General features: G+C 43.8%; 1 protein-coding gene across 1 annotated transcript in view; it reads right to left on the bottom strand.

Moving 5' to 3' along the window:
• SLCO3A1 (solute carrier organic anion transporter family member 3A1) overlaps window positions 1-21,207 on the bottom strand; it is a 140,154-nt gene that overhangs the window by 103,827 nt on the left and 15,120 nt on the right. The window contains exon 2 of the mRNA XM_050309114.1: window positions 12,849-13,314. Within this exon, the coding sequence (XP_050165071.1) occupies window positions 12,849-13,314 (466 nt within the window). The remainder of the gene's footprint in view (window positions 1-12,848; window positions 13,315-21,207) is intronic.

Here is a 21,207-nt window from a genome sequence, read left to right as displayed (position 1 = left end):
ACTCATTTGTTCAAGGTTTGCATTTGGTTTGAAAAGCTCAATATCCCCAGTGTGAAAAGCAACAATGTTTTCCTTGGGTCAGCAAAACAAGGCAAAGGCAGCTTTTTATTTTCCCCCCTAACCCTAGCTGGGGGAGGCACAGCTCAGATTAGAGGCACAAGTACTCTCTGCTACACGGCTGGGATTGAGTTTCTCTCTGTAGCTGTGTAACATCATCCAATTCACAGTTGGAGGTTTTCCAGTTAATAAAACTACCATATGGGCCATTAACAAACAAAACCAAAAAACCAAAAGCATTTCCTTCCTTTGCCACCTTCAGTCTCAAAAATCCCTCCAAAAAAATGCCAGCCAAAGAGTAAACCAGCAGCCAGTGGTATGCCTGAAATTCAAGAACCTTTTTTTTTTTCCCTTATAAGCTTTTTACTCAACAAAAGTGTTACCAGCACCTTTAGTCAGCGTGCTATGGGCAGAAGACAATTAATGATGGGTTGGAGGCAGCAATTGGTATGTTCAGTAAACATTGGATCTCTTTTTGGGAACAAGGCTCCTGGCACACTCGCTTCCGCTCCTGACACCACCCACACTCACCATCAAAACACACTGTTTATTCACAAAACAAGCTTGCTTTGCAAGAAAATGGAGACCGTGTGAGTCCCGTGGTCTAGGAGAAGGCACACAGCAATGCCATTGGGAACTGTGCAACAACTGTGGTTCAGAAAGGCAACATTTAGCCCAGACCCAATTTAGACACCTGATACCCATGGGTGTCGATTAAAATAAAGAGCCTGAATTTTAATAACAACAGAGTCTTTTGATGTGAGGTTTCTGTAGACTTAATGGAGATGGCCCACTCCATGTTCCTTCTCTGTCGGCTGAGCTACTGTCTTAACTCTGGTTGCTTCAATATCTGCCCACCCAGCCTTAATATGCTGCTGCTCACATCTACACTCCTCCTCCCTTTTACCAACATCCTTATTCTTGCCTCTGCTGAATGCAGTCTTCACTAAAGCAGATTTCCCAAATCCTTACCCCATCCTAAGCCACCTAAAAACAGCTCCCTGGTGCACTGTAGATTCAATTTCAAATTGCCTTCCTAGGCTGCAGTAAGCAGGAAGGACTTTCTCGAGCATATCCTTTGCTACAGCTCCTTACTTGTCTCCTTCCCCCTTCTGCTCCTCTAGCTCAGTTCTAGAATTTACTGCCCCTCCAGGGCTAATAAAACCCAAACTTGCTGATTTTAAGGCAAAGAACAAGTCTCATCTGTTTACTTAGACTTGGAAAACCACAGGACAGCGAGACTAATTTATTCAGAAAGCTTCCCTCAAGCTGCTGTAGTCTCCACACTACCACAGTTTTGGGGGATGCAGAATGTGAGATGAACTCAAGGAGCTACACATGGGAGCATTTTACACAGTAATGCTGGAGAGCAGCACAGCTGCATTTTCACTTCTCTTGTTTATCTGAAATTTTCATTTCAACAGGCCTTTGACACAATGGCTAAACCCATTTAACACTGTATTTGTCACCTAATGGAATTTCTTATCCTAATTTTTGCCAGCTGTGCTAGCCTGTGCTTTATCCACTCATCCCAATACATTTTCTCAACAGTCCAAGGAATTCTCAGAGCACTCCTATCTGTGATGGGATAAGGCAAGGCCAGGGTGATGGCACAACTGCCATCTCTGGCAGCAGCAAGATTTTTGACAGGCAGATGCTACTTCTAAGATATCTTCACTCCAGAAGTTCTGTGCCCATTTCACCACCTTCATAGCCTTAAAGAGAAAATTCGAAACATCCAATCAGTAAAGCAACAGACATGGGGAAAAAACTGCACAACCTAACCAGGAGATGAGAAAAGCCACAGCGAACTGTGGAATTTGATACTATTTCTATTGTGCAGGCCTTAAGCATAAGAGAGCTTTCAAAAGTGACTTAATAAGTCTGGGATGCACATCTTTGTGCTGGTAGCTCCTGAAAATGAGTTATGAAAGAGTGTAGTGTCTGTCCTCAAAATGCTTCTTGCATCTCACTGACCACTATCATAGAATGATTTATGTTGGAAGGGACCTTAAAGATCATCTAGTTCCAACTCCCCATCATGGGTAGCAGGACAGATTCCACTACATCAAGTTGCTCAGATCTCCATTGAACATGGCCTTGAATACTTCCAGGCATGGGGCATCCACAGCTGCACTGGGCAACCTGTTCCTACACCCTCACTGTAAAGAATTTCATCCTAATATCTAATCTAAACCTACTCTCTTTCGGTTTGAAGACATTCCCCCTTGTCCTGTCACCACATGCCCTTGTAAATAGTCTCTCTCCACTGTGCAAAGACAGTTTTGGTCTCAGTTTAATCATCCAGCTCTTGGAGACAAATAAAACATAGTTTGCAGAGGCGGAGCAGGCTAGTGGTAGCAGATAAAAAGCCAGAACCGGTAACCCCTCTGACACTGAAAAGGAAGGAATGTTTGCAGCCACTGAAGATACACTGCTTTGCAGGAATGCAGTGAAATGCTTTAGTTCTCAGACCAATTGCAGAGCTCTAGTCAGAATTCCTGGGGACTATTCTTATCCTCCTGCCGACTTGTTTTATAACCCTGGAGACATTACTGGAGCAGGAGTATTTGCTTAACCCATGCTTAACTCGAATTTTGCTACTACTTATAAATCAAGTACCTACAGGACACTATGCTCCTACTGAGGTGTGGTGTACAATTACAGAAGAGACTGTTTCCTTTTGATACAGAATTCTCAGTAACACAGGAAGCAAAGCAAGGTTTGGATAGACAAGAAGTATATTTTACTAGATCAGGTGACAACTGGGAAACAAAATGTAAATATTCTTGATTATGAGCAGTCACACAGGTCAGAACAAGATCCACCAAGCATGAATATGTGTGTTTTCTATGTGATCCTGCCTCAGCTGATCAAATAGGTGGCCTCTCTCCCTGCAAACCTCTTACCCTCTGGCACCTGTGGGAAACTCTCCACAGCTTACAGAACTACTGGAAATAATTTGGTTTCCTGCAATGCTGCTTCCTGCACAGTCTACAACACGGCATGCTTGCCTCCCACCAGTACCAGAACAGCACATTTACAGAGGACATGCATGAAGATATTGCAGTGAGACAAAACAGAAGTGCAGTAAAACATCTGTCCACTTGTATTGCAGGAATATGAGTTTTTATGTAAAATAAGGAAGGGGAATACTGAACACACATACATCCCCCCTTCTATACCACAAAACCAACAAGTGCCCAAAATTAACAGAAAGCTAAGAGGGAACTGAGAGCTGAGGCCAGTAAAGCATTAATCAGTCCTTAAGACATCTTGACAGCACAGCCAGGGGACTTCATAGTTCACTTCTTGAATGTTACCACTCCTTCAGTCTGTAACCCCAGCACACAGTTTATAACTGTCTGCTGAGAAAAAGCTTTCCCTAACAAGTATTATTCTTCTGATGATCAGTCTGATTGAATTAGGACATCCATATGTTGCAGCTGATGGCTAACAAGATACAGGTGGTCTTTCATCACACTGGTAATTGGTCTCTGCAGCAATGACTAATACAGCAAAGTTGTCCCAGTTGTCTTTTTTTCCCCACTAATATTGTTTCTTTCAAACTCTAATAAGCACTATCTCTGTCTTGTACAAACAGCTACAGTAGGAATGGTTTGTCTAGCAACGAAGACAGGAATGTACAGAAAACCACAGGGAAAAAGTGAGGTAAGCAGAGGGACACAAGAGAGGAAAGAACTGATGCACAGAGCATCTTGCTTTTCTGTCTGTTTGAACTCCTGAATTTACACTATTGCTTCGATCTGCACCCTGTAGCCAGATCCTGCACCTTGTCACAGAGACAGTCTTGTCCGGCTACACTCAAGTTCTCTGAGGTATTAAGTCAAAGAGCAACGTGACGTTGTTAACTTCTATCCAAGAAACTATTTAAATCCTCACATTTTAATTGGTAAATAACGGGCCAAATTTGGATAGCCTCCTTCAGACAAAATCCCTATTACTGAAATCAAAAGGGGGTTTAGTGAGAGCAGGCCTCCTCCTTCTCTCTTAGGAAAAGCCAAATACCTCATTAGCAGCACAGTTAATGAACTGGCTGTACCTTGGCAAAAAGAAATCTGAAGGAAGACTTGAGTCCCTTCGAATGAGTAAAGTTCAAAGGAGCAATTCTGGGACCAGATACCAACTTTGAACCAAACAACTAAACTTTGAGAAAGCAAAGCCAGAACCATTTGTCCAAAGCCAAAGTTCCTAGCTGAAATACCCCAGATTTGTATATTTCTGCAAATAAATCCATGAATTCATAACATTTCAAAATTCACCACACCAGGGGAGGGCTCTCAGTCCACTTGCTCTTCTCATGGCTTATAAGGTGACCACAAAGCATGCCAAGGAATTTTATCTTTGCTTTACAAGGTACCCATCCCTTGTGTCCACACTTGTTCCTCCAGGCTGGTCCATCAGATATAATCAGATACTGGCACTTAGTGAGACTGCACCAATGTCCCCCCACAGCAGTTTTGCTCCAAGCCTCACACTGCTGGGCCATCTCACACCCTCACAGGGCCTGCTGAGATAGGACAAGGGATAATGGTTTAAAACTAACAGAGGGTTGATTCACACTGGGTATATGGAAGAAATGTTTTATGAAGAGGGTCATGACACATTGGCACAGATTGCCCAGACAGGTGGTAGCTGCTCCATCCCTGGAAATATTCAAGGCTAGGCTGGACAGGGCTCTCAGCAACCTGGTCTAGTTGAAGATGTTCTTGCTTATGGCAGGGGGTTGGACTAGATGACCTCTAAAGGTCCCTTCCAACCCAAACTATTCCATGACTCTTGGACTTGCATCACAGCTGTTCCTCTGGTGTTAACACCGTTAATTTTCAACTACTCAGGTTCATACAATGAGCTGGTCACACTGGCAGGCACCTGTTGGACACCTCATGCCATTTGCACAGGTAGCCTTGAGGAACTTTCAACCAGGGCCTGATCTGCCATGTCCCTCGCAGCCTCTGGACAGAGCCCTCCCTGTGCTGTTCCCCACAGTCCTGAGGGATCTCTGCTCTTTGGCTGCTACACTGGGGAGTGACCTGCACGGAGTCACCAGTGCACAGCAAAGCAGGTAGGATAAAAACACACATTAACAGCTTTGGCAGCTGAGCACTGCCAGGCCCTGTGTGTCAACAGACCCGCAGGTTTATGCTGTGGCACTGCTTGGGAGTTTGCAAAAACAAACACTTTTAGGACGTTACTCAAATAGCACTTACTTGGCACCCAAAGGATGTTAAGTGTCAGCTTGTCCAGCACCCAGCTCAGACCTCCAGTGACCACTCCAAAGGGCAAAAAAACTTGATCAAGCACCTCACCCAGCAACAGGAGAGGCAGTTGTGAAAGAGGGAAAGCAGGAGCTTGTGTGAAAGAGTTTTGCGTTTTCCTATATGCTCCTACAAGCACCTTGTCCTGCAGATAACCAAGTAACACCTGGCCAGTGCCTGTAATCCTGCTGGCAAGGTACAGGTCCTGTAGGAGCCCCAGTCAAGTTCCCAGGAGAAGTGCCAAGACTGGCACACACCAGCTCACTGCTGCTTGTGCCATCAAGAAGGTACAGTACAGCCTTCAGCTCTTGACACAAGCAACTCAGCACCTTGCAATCTATTTAATTAATTTTATGAACCTTAGGACCGTCCTCTGCATATCTGCCATTTAAATGACAAGGCCACTGCACCAAAGAGGCTGCCCCAGGAATGATGGACCTCACTAGGCTCTCCCAGCTGATGGCTATTTTTAAGTACACTACAGAAAGAAACCAACGTGCTCCACAAATGGAGTGATTTTTACAGACATCAGCGTCAGCAAATCCCAATAAAGCCAAAAATCAGCTGCAGAGTACACAGAGAGCAGAGAGTAACATGAAAATAGCTCCCACCCTCAATATGCTTTCACACAAAGTCATTTGTGTTGGACCCAAGCTTTATTTACTCAGCTCATAACAAAAAAATAAAAAAAAAGCTACCAGCAGAAGGTTAAGGTAACTGGAGCAATTGCTGTAAAATAATGGAGCCCACAGCAGTTATGACTTTGTGCATATATATTTAATTGAATAAATACAGCCATTCAGCTACTGCCTTTCACAACAGCCTGCCTGCCTGCAGTGGGAAAGGTTATTCCCATTAATTGATTATTGCTACTGCTCTAATACACCCTACACACTTGTTTGTGTTTCCATTTAATTTTCCAGGATATTACCACTAGTGCTGTAAAAGGGGACATGTGTAACTGAGCCAGCCCTGCTGACACACAGCAAATGATCTCTTCCCAAAGGGGCATAATTATAAAAGGCTGCAGGTTATCAATGGATCAGTGGGTTAATACCAGTATATCCACATGAAGCCATGTAATTTAATCTGATCACAGTTAGTCCACGGGGAAGACAACCCAGTGAATCTGATGCAAAGACACCTTTCAGTAATGAACAGGCATCACAGCACTCACGCTGGCAACAGCACTCCTTGGAGCTCAGCGCTAATACTGTGTCTTTCTCAACCCCTGGGAGACTGTGACAGAAAGGAAAGGCTCTCCAAATCACCCGTAGGAGGATGCATTTACCGAACAAAACCATTACAGAATTCCATCAAGTCTTCAGGCTAAAAATATTACATACCTATAAAACTGCCTATACCAGCAAGGAGAAAAGCAATTCTCTGGAAGGAGCGCTCACACCTCACAAGGCGTGTGCCCACACGGGGGTGGACAAACTCACCAGGTAGCTTGTGGGTATTGAGTGGGCACACAGAGGAACTACAACAGACAGGAGTCACCTACAATCCACTACAAAAGGCTTAGCAGCAGCAGGCTTTAAACAGAAAAGGGGTAAGGAATGCACAAGGCTGGCACAGCCCTAAGTGGGTGAGCTCAGAGAAGCATGTTCCAGCAAGAAGGGCTAATGTGAATAAAGTACTCATGTTGTTTGCAGACCACAAATGAGCACACAAGGAAGGAGTACAGCCATGGTGGGAAACACTGTGAGGAGGGAAAAGATAAGCATCCAGGATGGGCAGAACTATACAGACCTCTCAAGTAGGTCCTAAAGACCTTCCAATCAATACACATCAAAGGAGGGCCCCAAGAGGCTCGTGATATGCCCTGTACGCTATAAACACACAATTATTGCACTTGCTATGGTTTAGAAATGTAGGTTCAAACATACATGTCAAGAAATTTGAGATATTTGGAAGGGGTAAGACTGAGCAAAATATATTTATCCTCTGTGTAAGAGACTTTTCAGCAGTTAACAGACAAAACTGGCGACACTTGAATACATTTTGCTTATATTTATAAAATCAGAAACCCCATTTCCTTTTTAATTTTTTTTAGTATTCATTACATGTATTACAGTGCATCAGTATCAGATATACAGTAAATGAATGGTTTCAAAATTCACAGTAACTGCTTAGCTTACCAACATGAGCTTCCCAGGAGAAATCCAAGCACTATTTCTTTGTGTTACCACATATAAAACATTGACTCAAACTCTGATGAATTCAGCATCTTGCGCTGATAATGCGCTATTAACTCACCACCATAGATACTAACTCTCAGATTTAATTTTTGTCAGTCGAGAAAACGTTTCTGCTTCTCCAAAACACAATGGCTGCTGTCATTTTGACTGACACGAGCTACCACAAGTGATTTTTCAAATGGACAAATTTATCCCTGGAGACAGCAAGATTCCAACTAGGGCATGTTTGTCTTTCTCTGCAGCAAATCTTGAGTTGGTGCTTAGAGCAAGCAAGAAAGTATGAGAAGTGAGAGCGGGCTTTCTCTCTGTCATCACAAAACAAGTAGTGCTTCTGTAGATTTGATGCCAAGTAACCCCATGCTGCTGCAAAGGTCAAAGCCAGTGGTTGCAACGCAGGGTCCTGTCCCCTTTAGTCCCATCTGGGCAGATGTGGAAAGAACACACCATCCTGTTGAGTGCTCCTCTTACACCAAGGGTAACAGCTGGAACAACCATTTGACAAACCAAAATACACACGGAAAAGGCAAGACAGAAGCCTGGGAGGGAATACAGAAGAAAGCAGCTAAACAGACACATTCAGCAGAGCTGAGTTGTCCATTTTTCCATTCCTCCACCCTGCCATGAAACATGCCAAGGACAGCTCTCTGCCCCTGGGCACACTGCGCTCAGGTACACCTTGCACACCAATGACTCAGGAGCAGTCATCACTCCTCATCACCTAGTCCTTGACTCAAGACTTGCCCAAGTCTCTGAGGAGTCGCAAGTGGTGGGTCCTTGTGAAGTATTTGTCCACAATGTTTTAACACTGAGATAACTTCAACAAACTTTAAGAGAGTCTCTGATGCATTAAACATCAACAAAGCATTCTTCTGAATGAGCCCCATAATCTGGCAGAGCTCCTTCCAACATCAATATCAATTTCCTCCATCAACAGGAGGCAGAATAATAGCAACTTCCTCTGTACAATACAACCCTTAATTGTCCCAGATCAAACAGTGGCTCCCAGAGGCTATTCCTGCTGCTCTACAGGTAACTATGTCCTAGACAAGATACAACAACTTTTATCAGCAAATGTTAAATGCAGCAGAAAGGCCAGAAGGCGTGTATCAGCACTGCTAATAACCTTATTAGCATCACTGCACTGGCTCTAATGAAACACACAAACCACTGCTGAGAACAGCACAGGCACTCCAGTGACCAGAAAACACTGGCAAAGTCTTGCTCATCTGAGAGGCAGCAAATCCATAGAAGCGCTGTCAGATCAGGGTTTTTTCCCTTTTGTATCAGCTCCACTATGCCTCTGATCCCCCTCTTAATGACAAAGTCTTTATTGATTTCAGTAGAACTCAGCAAGACTGAGCAGAAAACAAACTAAAGAGGGAAAAGTCAAGTGAGTCATTAGTGCGTAGAGAAAAGAACCATGTTGTAAGTAGTCTTCAACATACTTCTTTAAAATAAACAATGCCACAAACTGGGGGAATCCTTTGACATTTGTGAAGATGGAGCAGTAACAATCCCTGCACAGTCTGCAGAAGTGATGAATTCCTCCACTAAAAGGGGTTATTTATGCCAAATGCCAATAAATACACAGATAAAATTAATCTGCTTGTTTGGAAACCTCTAGATGGGAGTTCAGATCTTAAAATACAAAATCAGACTCAGAGAGACACAATCAAAACAGCACCAAACGAGAACATTTTTCCCAACTTCCAACAGCAACCTGGTCTAGTGAAAGATGTCCCTACCAATGGCAGGGAGGGTTGGAGCTAGAGGATCTTTGAGGTCCCTTCCAACCCAAACTGTTCTATGATTCTATGTTTAGCCAGAGCAAGCACGGTCCCACAGTCTTTCTAACTCTGTTACAGCACAAATGTGTTCTCTTTAGAACATCCTTCGGTGAGTAATTTCATACACTTACCTCTGATTCAGTTTGCCTGGGTTACCACTACACAGCCCTTTTTCCTGGGTCTGGTTACTAGAGCAACAGAATCTGTTTTGGATTTGGTAGCAACATATTGCAGGCACCAAAAAAAAAAAAAAATCTGCTATTAGCTCAAGAAACATGAAACTACAAGTCATGCCACAGAGGAATCCTCCTGTAATATCTCACTCATCTCTCTAATTATGAAACTTTATGAATCCCCACATCCTCGGCAGAACACGAGCATGAGCGACCTCTGCCTCAAAGGATGCACAACAGAGGTGCACTGCCCACAACCTCCTGTGTGCTTGTCACCACAGAGAAACCACATGACAGATCTGATGGACTTCATAGCCAGAAAAATATTACATTCCACAGATTCTACTACTTGCACTAACGATTAAAGTCAAAGCATAACTTTAAATTCCATATGGTATCACATCTGCATTATTCTGCACACACATATTAATATAAAAAGAAGGTGGCTTGGGGGGAGTGTTCTTGGGGTTTGGATTTTTTTTTTTTTTTTTTTTTTAATAACCAGGAGTCTTCCTGTATTGTCATTTCACTGCAAAGTGACCATATTAGATATTGTTACTCCACTTAACTCTTGTACAACTCAGAAGGAGGAAAAAAAAGCCCTCTCGTTGCACAGAGTTGTTTCTAACTCACTGCCTTGGGACACAAGGGTTTTTATTGTAGAGGTGAACAATGACTAGTCCTTAGCTGTCAGGTTTCTTCCTCCCAGCCACAATACAGCCCAGTGCAGCACGTACGTATTCAATGTAAGTAATGAACTAAAGACAGCACGAACTGGTCAATCCGATCATTTCTCAGCCACAGCCAGCCATTACATAAAGTTCAGGCAGACTATTATCACTGTTATGAGTAAGTTCTTATCCTGAGAGAACAATCCATGCCACATTTGCTCCTAATTTCAACTGAGGGAGCTTACTCAAAAACATTGTATCTGGTCACACACAGTGTAGCCCCCACTGAGTGAGTGTGCTATTATGAGAAAGCAAACTGATATAAATATAGCACAGTGACAGTAGTTACTGTGCAGTTACTTCCACTCTGCAGTTACTTCCTCTGCAAAACAGAGCAGAATGAAGCGAGTAAGATGCTCAGCCAGCTTTCTGCTAAGGCCACTGAAAACTGCATTGATGACATCAACAAAAAAAATCAGTTAAAGACAAATCTGATCAAATAATTCTCAAACAACACTTAAACTGAGGAATTTGACCTGCTCTCAAGTATCCACAAACATAAGATGACATTTCCATTAGTTTCTTCTCCATTTATATTCATTCATGGAATAGATTTTTTCCTGTTAGCTTTTATTTTCACTAGCCAAGTTGACTGTAGGTTGATGTAAGAATTAATCATCCAATATCTGAAACTCTACTTGTGACAGATAGGCTGGGACAGGGCAGATATTAAACCTCATTGCTGGTTGAGTGTGCATACACATCCACTCTTATGCAATCCATAATTCATATGTAGAAATTCAGATTATGATTTTGATAGCAAAAGCCAGAAAGCAAATAAATGCTTGTTTTCTTTTTCTTTTCTTTTTTTTTTTTTTTTTTAACTCTACATGTAGAAAGGAACACGATCAGAAACATATCTCTGCAGGAAAAATAATAAAGCAGCATATAGTAAGCAGAAATCATTTTCTGGCAGTATTTTCCCAGCTACAGTTGAACTGCCAACTTTAAAGATGTTATTTTAGCATACAAGATGAATGTATCTCAGGAACAAAAAGAATCACTCTTCCTAATCCTCCTCTCATGCACCCTCCTGCAGACTGTTCTCAGACATGAAGTATTGCTTAAAAATGCCCATGGAGCAGACTGAAAGAAGTTGCTGCTCCTCTATATAGTTATTTATAATAGATAATCTTTAGATAGATAATCTTAGAATCACTCTTAATTCCAGCTCATCATTTATGGTGTTGGCAGAGTTGCTCCAGTGAATTTAGTCTCATTATTCACTTGTGCAGTTGTACAGTATCTTGTATTTTATGTATCACCCTTTTTTATGCAGTGTATCCCTCACAAGCACTTAGAGAACCAAGTGAAGGTGAATAATGATCCAAGGACAAGGCTCAATGACGAAATACTATGATTTTATGGCCAGTTACAGAAAAACATGGACACACTTTGAATAGGGAGATGAACCTCTTCAAGAGAAGTAGCAATACATCCAGGAACACCATAGCAATAGGCTTTCCAATAGGCTTCTGTCCTATCCCAAGGCACTGAATTTCACTCAAAGTCAACAGGACTGTTCAGTTTTGCTGTCCATGGCCACACCCAGCTGCATTCAGTTACGCTTAGGAACTTGCTACAAATGTCTTTGGAAAAAAACCCAAACAGTAATGAGATCATCCATTCAGTTGAAAGTCACGTCAAGATAGGGATGATGTGACAAGTGTGCAGTTTTGGTTACTAGAAACCATGCTAACAAGTGCAGAAGGGTCTCATTTATGGCAGCACACACTTCATGGATCTGTTGCACTGGAGCAGTTTATCTACTGACAAGTCCTGCAGAAAGAAGAATGAGCCAAGCTGGCAGGTTTTTTAAAGAACAGCTTCACCCACAACATCTTCTTTAAACCTGCTGGGAGGGGGAACGACTGCTGAAACCCACATGCACTTTACCCCAATAACAGTGATGTTTCATTGGGTAACTAAAGCCAAATTTCATAGCTTAACCATCTGAAAGAATTTTGCAACATGATCACCAGAAACATGAGTTCTACTTCAGGCTCATTGTATCTCAGAATAGACCTCACCAGCTTCCGCATCCCATTCCATCACAGGGATCACATTATCAAGGGTCCTGCCACAGCATCCTGGGTCACAGCACCCACTCCTTAACAGGCACTTCCTTTCTAAAATGTGACAGTGAGAGTGACAAGACATGCATGTCCTCTCAGTCTTCTTATATTGCAGTGATGACTCAGACACATGCTTTGGAACAGGAAGAGAATTAGGGTATCTTGGGGGGAAAAAAAAATCCCACCTCAATCATCATCACACATACCACTTGAAAATTTTTCATCCAAAACCAAGCAGTTAAGTCACCAATATCTGAATTTAAAGCAATCTGGTCAATCACAACAGCAGGAGGAAGCATCTTCCTAGCCATCCAGTAATAATCACCATGGCCATTGATCTTTACCATTGCTACAATATGAGCAAACATCAGAGTATTTCCCTGCTGCTTGATACAGGGCTCTATGCCAAGTTGCCTTCATAAGCACAGCAGTACATGAAGAAGAGACCTTTAGGCTTCCTTTCCACTGGCATCAAACAGGAAACAAGAGCAAGATGCCAGCCCACAAGGAAAGCCTTCAGTGAGAAGTTCAGAGAGCCTTACCTATGTACAGGGAGGAATCTTTCCGCCTCACGTGGTCGTCGATGTAGGAAACTCCCAGGGGCTGGACAGGGGTAGCACCAATGCCCAGGAGGACCTGTGCTCCAATGAGCAGCAAGTACATCATGTTGGTAGCAGTTCTATTCCTGCAGATAAGGTCTGGGTCTGGTCCCTCATCGCTGGAGGACCCGTTGACAGCACACACATCCCTCCCTTCAGCCCCCCAGCGTATTTCTCCCGACTCATATTCGTACTGGTGGGTCAGAAATTCAGGCAACGCGGAAAGGAGGGCACCCAAGGCCATGACTATCCCTCCACATCCTATTAAGCGTGGTCGGTGTCCTCGGGCCCCGAAGTAGCTCACGAAGAGGATGAGGGCCAGGTTGCCAATCTCGAAGCTGCTGGCAATGACGCCCACGTCAGCACTCTGAAGGTTGAATCGCCGCTCCAAGGTGGTTAAAACACTCACCTACAACAGAGGAATCCAGAGAAAATTACTGAAAGGGAATGTGACCTCCCCTCTGCCCTTCCCATATGTACTGCTAAAGTGTAAATTTCCTTGACTTTTCCTTGAAGTCAAAAGCATACACATCAAGGGCATCCAAATCAGAGTATAGTAGTTGACCTCCAAGCATGACCTGACTATTCAAATACAGCCACATCAGAAGGTCCTAATACCAAGTGACATTTCACAGCCTACCACCTGTCTGAGCACATGTCCATTTCCAAATTCCTGCATCCATCAATGTATATTTCGGATGCCTGCAGACACCCATGACTCCGTGATTGGTTACTCTCTCTTTGGGCTTGCTTTCTATTTGAAGGCACAACCTTCACAGTGCACGGTCCCACAGAACCAAGGCACAAACCACACCAAGCCTCACATCATGCCAGGCACCCAAACCTTCCCTTTGGAAGGAACTGCAGTTAGGGAGCAACAGAAAACCCTGTGGATACTTTGCCTGCACACCGGCACAAGTCAGCTGGAGACAGAGATATATGAATAGGCAGTTTGGCTGGCACAGGAAGCTTCTACTAAAATATATAAATAAAATGCTGATCAAAGGGTTTAAACTGTTTGTGGATTAGTTAATGACTGGAATCGTCACAGAGTATTTTTGAGAAGACAGGCCAATTAAGGTTTACATAGAAGATTTAAATCCACCATGAAGAAGGGATGATTTAACAAATAGGGGTTATTTAACACTAAGAAGAGAGAAGCACATGAATAGTCTTCAAATATTTAACACTGCTGCAAAAAGGAATGACCTGTTCTTTGAATTCAAATGGACAGAACAAGAAGTGACAAGTTTAAACTGCAGTAGAGATGATTCCAGTTAAATACAAGGTGGGGAGACTTTTACTGGAAAGGATTCTGAGGCACTGAAACATGCTGCCTGGAGAAGCTGCAGAGGCCTTTAAAAGAACACAGACCAGCATCTGCCAGGAAAGACACAGGTATGACTGATCTTGCCACAGGGCGGGAAAATGAACCAGATCATCTGTTGAGAGCTCTTCCAATCTTGATTACATGGTGCAATGAAACACAATGTGGATTTTCTGCAACAGTCACAGCACTGATCAGAGCACGAAGGATGAACCATTAGGTACTTCACCTGCCATTAGGGCTGCTCAAGGGAAAACACAGGGCATTATCATGTCTATGGCAGTGTGCCTCTTATACAGTAAAAAAAGTAACAAAAGAAAACTTGAACATGTCACAGAAATGCCAAAAACTTTTACCTTGAATAAAAAACTATGTAGTTTTTTCAGACTCGGGTAAGATGAAGATATTTAAGGTTGTTCTAAAAGACGCAGGTTTCTCTATTCAAAAAAAAAAAAAAAAAAGTGAAAAAGACCTCAGAGCAGAAGGTAGCCCCTGGATAGAATAAAAATAGCCTCCCACTGGAGGCACTGAAAATCTTTGCTGATAAACCTCACGAAGCAGGAGCCAGTCTGACCGACTTTAAAGTATTCTGACAGCAGCTCTTCTCCGGGAGCAGTTAGCCTCTGCTAGGGTACACCAGGGCACAGTTGGACAAAGACATCCCTGTTGGCAACAAAATGGGAAATGGAAACAACCCACTTCTGCTGCTTTGCATCAGCAAGAGCTTCCAAACTTGACCCTGGTATGTGTCCAAGTCAGATATCCAAAACTGGACTGTCATAACGTTTTCTGAAAATTCAGCCTTCTTCTCATACAGGCTGTTATTTTATACTACCACTGTAAACCTCCCCTGCTACAGAGCCAAGAACTAAGGAAGGAAAGGAGGAAAAACCTAAAAATCGAACCCTGTGACTGCAGGAAGTGCAAGAGTAACAATTCTTCCCACAACAAAGCCAAGTGAGGATGTGCGTGTCAAAGGCAGAAGAGATCACCACTTCACCTGCTACACCAGGTGCAGGTCCCTGTTGGGATGAAACAGCTCTGTGATTCATGAGGGAAAACGATGTTCTCTGTGCGAGGGCACAGCACAGCCTGTCCCCGCTCCAGTGACCTCGGCTCTGCAAGCAGTGCTCGAGCTCACACCTAACAGGGACACTGCTGCTCCCAGAACTCCATGGGAGCCACAGCAGAGCAGAGCAGGTGGGGACAGACACTGCTAGAAAACACTATGTTGGTATTTTCAAAGCAAGGCACACCAAGGAGGAGGGATACAGACAACATCCGACTGCCTCAGGCAGTCCCACCAGGCACTCGTGTGTCAGAGAACTGTTAAATGGTTTGGTTTGAAAGGGACCTTAAAGATCACCTCGTTCCAGACCCTTCACTGTGGGTAAGGATTTATCACCCACAACACAGGGCTGCTTTTACTGAAAGATATGATCTAATGGTGGTGCAGTCAGGTGGGACTTCTGGCCTGAACACCACACAGCAAACACCAAACTTCAAGCGATGCAAAGCCCTGGCAATAGGAACCCTCCTTCATGCTACCACCTCCAGCATGTCCCTAGAGGAACTCAGCTATAGCTAGGGTCCCATGAACACCAAGTTTGGAAGAATGGGGAATCTCTCTAAGATGAATATGTAACTCTGACCAGGCAAAATCATATCTGTGATGCTCATTTCTGAGCTTTACCTAGATAGGAAACTCATGATTACTCATTACAGCTGTGTAAACTGAGGTAGAGAGCCAACTATTAATGAGACAAGTACAGCAAACAAAATTAATTTCTGATGGAATAATTTAGGCTGGAAGACTGAAAGCCAACAGAAGTGATTTCCCAAGGCCAACTGGTATTAACTAGCTTTGGATTTCTCCCACATTTCGACCTGGCTGCCAAATTTTAGGCTTTGACCATACATACATGTAAGTGCCTAGAGAGTGGGATAGTGTTTAGAAACACTTGGGTGCCAGGCCTGAGAAGGGTCAGATTCTGGACAGCTGGATTTCAGATAAAAATACTACACCATTTTTAAGTGCAATTCACAGTGACAGTAAATTGCTGACAAACCTGTGAACTAAAAGCAGAGTCCCAATTCTCATTCTGCTGTTATTTCAGTGGGACTTGAGTAGTTCTTTTCCTTTTTACAAAAGCTAAACCACTCAAAATAGAGAAAAAGAGTCTCACCATCCCCTAGCACTTTCTTGCTTTACTTTGGTGAAGAGCTTGAAATGAAAGAAGGATGAGGATGACAACACAAAGCAAACTCCAACCCTCCTGATAAAAGCTGGCAGTTCTTATTCTTTTGGCCAGACCACACTGCATTTCCCAGCTTGCTCCTTCTGACTGCAGCACTGCTACCCAGTGGTACCAGCTCTCCCTTTACTAAGTGGGTCATGAGGAGCAGTGGGGTATGGTGAAAGAACAAATCCATCCTACCATCCTGGAGCATCCAGAGAGAAAGAGCATCTAAGTACAAAGTGCTGAGACCAGTGTCAGCAGAGTAGCCTCAAAACACTGACAAGTCACAGCGAGGGGAAAAAAAAAACCACCTAAATCCCAAAATAAAAACAGAGCCGGGAAATAAACTGTCAACATGCAGATTTTTAGCCAGAGAACAACAGGAACACAACTGCATTACATCCAGGGTGGTTGCAGCCCAGAGAGCACAGCCCAAATTCCTACTATGACATTGGTTGTGACCTTACAAAGACCAACTACAAAATCAGCATTAGCAAAGCAGAGATGTTACCTGCATTTGTTCAAAATAAGTCCCTGCCCATGGCTAGAATCATTCTCTCACTCTCAGTGCCCCATCCTGATGGGACTTCCTGCATATGAGGTAGAACCTGACTAAATACCTTCAGTTTCCATGTGGGATGCTCCTGGTGCCCTTGTAACTGTGAAATAAAAGAGGACTGTACTGCCCATATTTCCTTGCACAAGCCTACTCCCCAGCAGATCAGCCATCACCGCTCCCAGACACCAACTCTGTTTATCGAGAGTTACATAAAATGTTGCAAAAGACACAGGTCCCTGTAACATACTGACGTCATGTGAAAAGGCTGTAAGGATTATAGAGAGTCCCTGTGTGCTGACATCAGGTTGATCATTCAAGAGCACAGCCCTCGTGGATGCTGGTTTAATAGCAGGGATGCAGGGAAGCGGCTTCAGATGAACAACCTCCTGCTACAACACAGTGGGAAACACCAGGAGCACACGTTATTAGCTGTGAAGCTGCTATTTCCCAGCTCCTGTCAACTTACACAGCTGTTTTGCCAGGGATGGAAAGAATTGACTGAGAGGATATTTAGTTAAAAAAGGCTTCTAATCTAAGATCAAAATGTTACCAGGAAGCCAGTCCATGATCCAGCAGAACTCACTCAAACAGGATACAGCAGACATGTGGGTCTGACCCCAAGAAGTCAGTGGTGTAAAACCACCCACAGGACCAGACAAGTCCACAGCAGGCATGAGGACAGAGGCAGGGCCAGACTTGGAATCACGGCCAGTGCCAAAACCCATGATAATGGGGACAGTACTGAACCTACAGCTTCCTATGGGAATTCACCTGTGCTACAGACAGCTGTACTCTGCCTGCCACCCTTATGTCCTCATGTCTGTCCTGCAGGCCAGCGGGGCTCTGACCATCAAATAGTTCACCTGCAGCACCGTACACAGCTCTCAGTCGTGCCAGCCTCACTGCCTTTTTCCATGATTCCCATTTCACTCACTCCAGACATCTCCAACCCAGCTTTTAGGAGCAGCTCCACTAGATTGAGCTATGGCATCAGAGACATCAGCAGGACTGTGAAGCCGTTGTTACTGCACAAATTCATGCTCCTCCCTCCAGATTAGTTCTACACCCGAGCAGTCAACTGGACCACCACAAACTAAACCAGTTTGGATACCTGCACATCACACCTTTTCATGCAGAAAGCAGGCTGGGGATCTAGAAAGATCATGTAACTGAGCCTTCTGCCTTTATGTGAACACACTGTAACATACAATAACAAGAAGTAATTAAAACTTATACCATGATTGCACTAACTTCTCTTCTTACCGAGCCACAGCAGGCTGCACACATGCATTTGTATCAGATGACTTCAGAGACTAACTTCAAAAAGGCCTGGGCTAAAGGGGCCTCTTACCACCACCCTAAAACAGTCGTCAACGATTGAGAAAGGAAAATATGTCACATAATGCACACAGTGATAAATGACCCACATCAAAAACAAAAAAAAAAAAAGAAATCAATCACCACCTTAAAATTTTCCAGCCAAAGCAACTTATATTGTACATCCTGTAACTAAATCCACAGAAGCTTATACCATGCCATTCTGGACTTATTTCAATAATACATGCTCACATTCATCATTCCTGTCTGCCCCAAATCTACAGATCTTGGCATTTCTGAACCGAGGTAAATTTGTTTTCTCTATAGGTTGTTTATTTTCTATTAATGCTCAGCAAAAATATAATCCAAAGACCTGCTTCACACTATTGCTCCACTTTATCACTAAAAAATGAACTGAAGGCTGGGAGCACCTTTATGGAGTCAGAGACACAGTGCACTGAAAATGAATATCATATTGTTCGTATCTCCAAAGATCAAGTCATATTCACCCACAGAGTCTACAGTTAAGTTCATTGTATTAATAATACAGGGTTATATATAGAAAACACATTGACTTTATGCCTGACGGGCCATTTTAAAAGGCTTCTTTTTAATGTAAAATACATTTTCTCAGTTATGTGGTAATAGATTGGACTTGAAGAGACATGTCTGCAGTGCTACAGGGTGTAAAATAATTGCCTGGCAACTATGTTCCCAAAGGAAAACAAATGCAAACCATCTCCCACTGCCTCCATTACGGAGCCAGGAAACACAAGATTCCTCGAAGAGCCAAAGTGACCATGCCAGAAACAACACCACTGCTTCCACACGCCTCCACCCACTTCTTCAGATGTCACCTCCTCCTCTCTTCCAGCAGCCACGTGGTACAGAGCAAACGGCATCCTGTAGCTGGAGGCAAACTCTTCTCCCCATAGAGCTGGTACCCATGGGCTCAGTCCTCCTTCCCACCCACCCTCCCAGCTGACAGCACAGCCACCAGGCTCAGGTTTCAAGCCCAAGGGAACAGTGCTGATCCTCTGCTCTTATGTTTTTCTGCTCCACAATTTCAGCATTGAGATGATCACTTTTTTTAAAATGCAGACAGTTTCCTTGGCATTTTGCCCACTCCTCCCCCACTGGATGATGGGGAGCAGGGCAACAAGCTTAATACCCTTTGCCCAGCCCCAGGGAACTGTGCTCCTTGCTGCTCCTCACTCCATTGAAGTAGTGAGGGCATCAGGACCTCCTGACTCAGGCTGCTGATCATTTCTTTGAACAACGTTCCTGGTCCAGTAAAATGAGTAGAAACTCAAAATGTGTTCTCACCGCAGATGCCGACACCCATGCTGGCTTTGGGCACACGAACATAAGGGAAAGCAAAAAAAGGGTGGTGATACGAACACACCCAGGCTGGCTCTGCTCAAGGTCTGGAAATCATCTCTGTATAGAAATTTGCATTCACATGACAGGGATAATAGATGCTGCAGCTGAACCACTGCTGAAAGTAGGGTGTTATTAGCTTGGCTGTTGCTGCATGTGCCTGTGCTGTTTCTAGGCCAGTACTCGAAAATCTGCAAGTTACTGTACTGGTGCCATGAGGAGTTTGCAGCTCACATCTATGCCTCACTGGTGTGAAAAATTAATTTTATATTCTAGTGATCAGCTCTGAGGTTACTGACACAGTGCAAATTAAGCACACGTTCAAGGTCAGGATTTTCAGGGGCCTGAGAAGAAAGGGTTTTGCACCATGCAGCAAGAGAAACAGCACATCACACTCCCAGCTGAGGCAAAACATACACTTCTGGCAACCTTTTCTCTCCAGCATTGTGCAGAAAACTTTTCTGCCATCTCTTGCAAACCACTGTGCATCTCCTCCCCACTTTTCAGTAGCCACAGCATCCTGTGCCACTGGCCCTCAGCCAACACAGGGCACAAATCAAGTGCACCTGGTCAACCCTTTGCAGGATTTCACAACTATGCCACTAACACAGTGATTCTACATGCTGTTGCACATTGCAAACAGAGCAAAGAGTACTCAGTACCCATAGAAGATATCCTGTTTGGTCAGGAGCGGATGCATCAGTGAAAAGCCACAGTTTGCTTCAAAACAGCTCAAAACAGAAAAACATCACATGCCTCTGAAAGCTAAACGCGTATTTTCCACTAGTCTAGTGAAACTGGGATCCATACTGACCAAATGTGCTACATAAAAATCTAACCTCTAATCCAGGCACTCATTGCACCAAACAGCAGCGGGGCTGTCAATACCTTCCTAATTTGTTTCCTAAGGATCCTGCACGGGACACAATGGACTGACCCCCTTTCCTGGCTACCCTGAGGAAGAGAATGAGCACTGCCCCATTTAGAGGGGTGTGAACAAGAAGATCACTGGGGTGTCATTTGCAGCTACCCCCTCACATTCATCACAGAAAGTCAGGGTGAGTCACCAACAGCTCAAAGCAGATCCAAGCACAGAGCACCAGGTCACACCGAACTGCCTAGAAAGACCTGAAAGGCTTTTTCTGTTGCTTTGAAACAGATGAATACCATGGCCAAAATCTACATTCTTTTTAACCTTTTGAAGTCTCAACCTACAGTGATATAATCACAGCTGCAGACTTGGTGTCCACACAAGCTTTCTGCCTCCAAGTCTTCTGTTCAACAATCACCTCACTGTGTGAAGGCAGGTGATATTTTAGTCTCTGACAAGGTATCTGCATAAAAACACCCAGTGCCAGAATCCATTAGTAGCCTACACTTTTCTTGAGTAGCACAGATACAATGAAGCCAGTGGATGTTTGAATCCTTACTTATTTTTAAATATTATGTCATTTTCACTGGCAGCCAAGTAATGCATAA

The sequence above is a fragment of the Myiozetetes cayanensis genome, unplaced genomic scaffold, assembly GCF_022539395.1.
Source record: "Myiozetetes cayanensis isolate MyiCay16 unplaced genomic scaffold, myiCay2020 scf14, whole genome shotgun sequence".
Classification (NCBI taxonomy): Eukaryota; Metazoa; Chordata; class Aves; order Passeriformes; family Tyrannidae; genus Myiozetetes; species Myiozetetes cayanensis.
Note: the sequence above shows the minus strand (reverse complement) of the source record. Positions and strands in the feature narration are given on the sequence as shown.